Genomic DNA, 6,000 nt, shown 5'->3' on the forward strand with positions numbered 1-6,000 from the left:
TGTCACGCTTTTGATCATCAAACGGGATAGTTCATTGGCAATACCTGTCTCGACCCTTCTATGATTGTGTGGTTAATAGTCTTACCATGCTGAGGTTTCCCTTGGTGACAATTATTATCATTAGTGGCTCTCAGCATTAGAAGCCTTCTTGCAAAGTCTTGACTATTGCATCAATTTTTGTATAGATTTAGTATCTGCTTTTACAAGTGATTGTGCATTTCATTAGTTTAAATGGCTTAATTTGTGTGTGTGTATGTGTGTTTTTGAAAATCAGCAGCAAACTTCAATTAAGATAAAACACCCCAATGGTAGGCCTCTATTCATGATTGTTTTTTTTTTTTTTCTGAATCAACAGTTTGTTTTGAAAATATTCATTAATATAAATATGAATTTCCTGTCATTCAAAATAATAACAAACCTGTCCATGTGCTCAGAAGGATTGTTATGGAGTTTGTTAGAATGTAATATAATTGTGTCTTTTTTCTTTCTGACAAGCATTTTGTGTGATTTGTCTCTCACTTTCAGATTTGAGACTCAAAGTCATGACGATTCTAATGCTGGCGGTCGTAGCAGCAACGTAAGTTTGTGCAGAAGGCTACGACATTGCAACTCTGCGTGAAGTTAACCCTTTCTGTACCAAGGGGTTTAGCTTAAAGGGATCGTATAGTTTTGGTTGAGACCTAATTTCAGGTTTCTAAAATTTTTTGGTGAAATAATGAGAAACCTCTTATGAAATATGAAAGAGCATGTAATTCTATGAGGAATTCAACATTTATTTGATGAAAATTGGTTTTGAAATGGCTGAGATATCCAAAAAAGAGCGATTCTAATAGAGTGTGGGACCCACACTTTATTATGATTGCTTTGTTTTACTTTGTTTTTGGATGCTTCAGTCATTCCAAACCTGATTTTCATCAAATAAACTTTGAAGTCCTCTTAAAATGGTATGCTCTGTACTATATCATAAGTGTTTTCTTGGTATCTCGCAAAAAGTTAGAAGCCCAATTCTCATCTCCACCAATACTGTACCATCCCTTTAACTTGCCCAGGCTTTTTTCATCACCATTTAGTAATACAGCGAGATTGACTTTATTGTAAAGTTAGGAAGCCCACTCAGGTGTGCCTTGTTGTGCCTCAGTCCAGGGGGCTGGCCATGGTGACACAAAAGTGATTAGAGGGATTAGCTAATCTCTATTCACTGACAATTAGCTTCCAGACATCTGTGCCATTTGCTGAAGAAAGCATTCTGGCGTACGTGCTAATCGGCAAATACCAGGTATTGTGTGGTAAGGATTAGGTGATCAGAAGTGGTATTTTGTGATGCACTTTTGAGTCGGGGATGGGCGGGCAAATTCTCTATTAAACTGTAATAGAGTGTTTGCCAAAACGATGTTACGCTGAAGTATCAGATGTTTCAGATTTGAAGCTGTTGTACACTAAATGATTTTTTTTTTTTTTTTTTTTTTTAATGTGTAAGCTAAGAAAAAGGGCGTGAAATAATCCGTTTTGTGTCTTCTGTGTGTTCTTGTACATGTATGAGGTACTCCTGGGCTCTGTTTCATGAAAGTTGTCAACCTTGACAAGTTGTCAGTCTCTGACAATTTCAGTAATATCCTTGGTTTTGACTGGCTGAAAAGATCTGGTCACTGACTGTTACTATGGTAATTGTCAGAGACTTACAACTTGTCGGGGCTGACAACTTTCATGAAACGGTGCCCTGTACTCCTATATTTCTTTGAAATATGCATTACTTGCTCACAGCAGTTACAGGAACGTTCTTGGAGAACATAGTAAACACAGTCTATTGCAGTCAGTTTACTAAGTCTGTTCAGTTTGCATTTTGCTTTCTATTGCTTCTTCATACATTGTACAGGACCACAATCACAGTAATGAGGTACGGCGTCAACATTCTCAACGAGAACTTTGTGACGGAGCTCTCGACGTACTACAACAACTATATCCTTTTCACTGCGTTCAAATCTGATTATTATATTCATCATAGTCTCATTGTATAGCTGTTGCCATAGTAACCTGTGACATTTTGGCTCAGAATGAGCTTGCATTTCTATGGAGGAGCATTCTCCAGCTCAGCTGGTTTGGATGGTAATGGATATTTGTGCTGAATTCTGAACAATGAGAAAAGGCAGTAGATAGGTTGGTAATAAATATATTTATTCATCATTTTTAATTTTGTATTGCCAAATCAAGCTTGATGTTGAAGGTAATGATAAATTTCACAATTTAACTTTTAACGTGAAGAACCTTCTGTTGCCTAATATCTTGTGCTCATCCAAAAATTAGACTGCAAAGCACTTTTTTGTGTGTGAGGGCAATCAATATGAATTATATAGTATATAATAAGACAGATGGGAGTGCTCTTGCTTTTTAATAATTGTATTAACCCATTTCTCCCACAATTCTTGGAGAGCCTTCATTGCCCCCAAATGAAATCCTTTTTGCCTCTTGTCAAAGAACAGACAGGTTGGCAATCTGCCTGTGTGAAAGCAGTCAAGCAGTAAATGTGCCATTGAACAATGCAAAATAACAATCGGACATGAGATTTGAATAGAGAATGCGCTGGACTCTCAAACTCTTTTGTTATACACTATAAAAAGGGCACCTGAATGCGGTCAGCGAAAGTCAAAATCTAGTGACCTTAACCTTGATTGCTCCTTACCTTTTTTGTGTGTTTTATTACAAAACAAGTACACTATAATGTTTGAAAAGGTAAATTAGACAATTCAAAAACATGCAGTTTTGTTACAAAAAGAAGAGATATGATAGAAGAAACTCTTATTTTTCAATCATAGTCATTTTTCTGGTGAGCATAACACAAATAACCAAGAATTTAGATCACAAAATAAATGCAGACACTCTGGTCCACATTTTGGAATCTGGTTTACCAGGTTCCAATATATGAGTTGACTCGATAGGAATGTGGTATAACAGATTCCTGTAAAGAACAGGTTAAAAAAAAAGGAAGATCGGGCCCATGCGATCATTGATAGATTTTGTCATATGGGAGAGTTGCTTCACTAGGATCTATTAAGATGAGTTTGGCCATTGTATGGTATCGTCAGTTTTGTTGTTCTGGTCAAACCTGTGACCTTTCCTTGACCTTCTGACCTCACGTGCTGAGTTTTTAGCCTTCTACAGTCTGCTAAACTGTTATCTCTACACCATGGCGTTTGTCTACTCTCCCTCCAAGAATGCACATAAAGGTGAGTCTCAGCAGTGAGCTTTGCATGTATACATATAATATACTCATAAAAATAATGCAAATGAGTCAAAAACACTTGAGAAATCTCTGCCCAGTTCATGCTTTGCCACTAAACATTCATTGATCAAATTATTTTAATATTCTATGTACTGTAAAAGTGGATATTTTCGCGCGACTGATTTTTCGCGCTTGGCCGGGTAAGAAGAGTTTCACGCGTTTTTAATTCCGCGGAATCAAGACAGGAACATATGGCTAGCAAAAATATTCGCGTGCTTTTATTTTCGCGGTAGTTTCTGGTTGCGCGAAATGCGCGAAAATTTCAACACCGCAAAAATTTCCACTTTTACAGTAAGTATTCCCTGGTTTTGTTTTTGTTTGTTTGTTTGTTTTTTTGTTGTAAACACAATTTGTGTAATTGCTTCTTTTGAGCTATTTCATCGTGTGGTGAAATCTTCAAGCTCAGCTCTCTTTAGTAATCATTTGGTTTGTCATTGTCATTTAAGCAGTTTTAAATTATACATACGTGTAATTAATCTATTACCCTCCATTCCACTTGCGTGTATTAAATGCTTTTTTGTGTCTTTTTGAATTCATTATTATCTGATGTCTTATTGAACTTTTCATTCAGACGCCATGAATATGTGAAAAGGCAGGGAGACCCACTTCAGGACCAGTGTGACTCTAGTTCTTTTTAACTGTGTCTTTCTTCCCCAAAACAGATACATATTTCAAAGACAACCCGACTTTCTCCATGCTGAATGAATCAGAGGATGAACTGATTTATGGGTGAGTGAAAACAAATGGTATACGACATGTATTTCACCAGTATGATAGTTGATGAAAGCTGCCCTGTAAGACAATTTTGCGAATGGTTGAACTCCTGATTGCAAACAACATTGACAGAATTCAAAAAAAGTATAAGCACTTTTTAAAGCTCTAGGCAAGTTGTGATTTCCTTCCTTCGAGACGATATAAAATGCATTATGTGTAATCATAATGTGAAGCAGTGCTTTATTGAGTTGTTAATTATGCAAGTATCAGACAACTTAGAATAATAAAGAGACATTAATTTTGAAAATAAAGAGAGTGCTGAATATACCATGGTGTATAATACTTGTTGCCCAGGAGCAGCTGATCAACAGGGCATGAAGTGGAAATGTTGCCACTCCCTTGAATCTTGCAGTATATAGTGTCAAGAAATCTGCACAGATAATTGGATAAGGGAAGATCTTGCCATACTGTGACTTTTTTGTTATCATTAGTTGATGGTTTTTTTTTAATTACCCAAGACAGATTTGCCCCATTTTGTCTAATTTTGCCCATTTTTGTCCAATCCTCCCCTAAAGCTTTTTTTTTTTCTGTAAAGTTTGAAGGATTGATTCTTGACGACAAACCTGCTTCAATGCAAAATTCAGTATGATCATATTTGGTCGTTGAGTTTTTCCAGAGTCAAAAGCAGTCAGTGATCAAAATAATTGCTCAGAAGGAAAATATAATGATGAAAATAGCCAACTTATTCTATCATAATCAATGATGTCATTGATGTTTATTCATGAAGAATGGAAGAAATATGAAAAATTGTTATTGATTGTGATTGATTTACGTTATTTTCTTCATGGGAAATTCTTTGTACATTGGATATTACAACAAATAGTGCATAAAATATATTACAAGTATATACAGTGTCACTGCGCAAACTGGAACTGAAGCTGAAATAGATTGACATACAATATCACATACGCCATCACAGTGTGATATATTGATCAAATATGTCCTTAATTTGTTATCTTCCTGTCTAAATTGCTTATTTTCCTTCTAGAAGTGACAGCGATGACAATGTACACACCTCCCTGACGGGTAATAACAGACATCTGTCCAATGAGGAGGAGTAAGGGGGTGCAGAGTCGCACCCCGTTTCACCAAGCCACACCCTACACATGGGCTGCAACCCACTCAGACCAACGCCCTGCCCAGACCACGCCCTACTCCAGCAACGCCCTTATCAGCCACACCCTTCCACTCTCCGTACCGGTCTATTTATCAGCAGTGATGTCATCCTGTGCAAGATGAGACCATTTAGATAATTTACCTATACTTCTGGTTTTGAATAGAGTTTGAAAGCCTACTGGTGTCATTTTTTTTTCAAATATTTTTGTCAAATTCACATATAGTCAACATGATGTTCGTCTTTTATACACAGTGGTTTGGCTGGCTGTACATTCAGTGATGAGTGGCATTTTGGCATTTTGTATTCTGAGAAGATTTTTCAGGTCTTTTACTCTATGTCTCGGTCGAGTTGATGAAACCCAAGTCTAATGGGTAAGCTCCCATGATGCATTTTCCCCAAGAGCTCATGCAACATAAAGCAAAGGCACCTCTCGCATGATTACATGGGATGGTATAGTTCTGGTTTAGATGGGGATTCAGGTTTTAACATTCTATGAGATAATGAGAAACCACTCATATGGTGTATGAAAGAGCATGCAATTCTATAAAGACAAATTCAAAGTTTATTTGATGAAAATCGGTTTTGAAATGGCCGAGATATCCACGAACCAAGAGGTCCTAAGAAAAGGTGGGCCCCATCTTTCATTGGGGCCGACCCACCTTTTATTAGAACCACTTTGTTTTACTTTGCTTTATGAGGAAACCAAGCAGGGTCACATTCTCAATTTTGACTTGTGCACTTCCGGTAATGCAGAGGTATGGTGCAGTGTGTGTACACTGTGCACTGGCACTGTGTAAGTCGAGACATTCAGTAATAGAAATTGAATAGCGCC

At 37.1% G+C, this 6,000-nt stretch overlaps 1 protein-coding gene across 1 annotated transcript in view; it reads left to right on the forward strand.

Moving 5' to 3' along the window:
- LOC140242621 (transmembrane protein 181-like) overlaps positions 1 to 5,341 on the forward strand; it is a 49,819-nt gene extending 44,478 nt beyond the window's left edge. The window contains exons 12-16 of the mRNA XM_072322373.1: positions 526 to 577; positions 1,874 to 1,956; positions 3,132 to 3,221; positions 3,940 to 4,006; positions 5,040 to 5,341. Of these exons, the coding sequence (XP_072178474.1) occupies positions 526 to 577; positions 1,874 to 1,956; positions 3,132 to 3,221; positions 3,940 to 4,006; positions 5,040 to 5,112 (365 nt within the window). The 3' untranslated portion in view covers positions 5,113 to 5,341. The remainder of the gene's footprint in view (positions 1 to 525; positions 578 to 1,873; positions 1,957 to 3,131; positions 3,222 to 3,939; positions 4,007 to 5,039) is intronic.
- Positions 5,342 to 6,000: the final 659 nt, after the last annotated feature.

The sequence above is a fragment of the Diadema setosum genome, chromosome 19, assembly GCF_964275005.1.
Source record: "Diadema setosum chromosome 19, eeDiaSeto1, whole genome shotgun sequence".
Taxonomy (NCBI): Eukaryota; Metazoa; Echinodermata; class Echinoidea; order Diadematoida; family Diadematidae; genus Diadema; species Diadema setosum.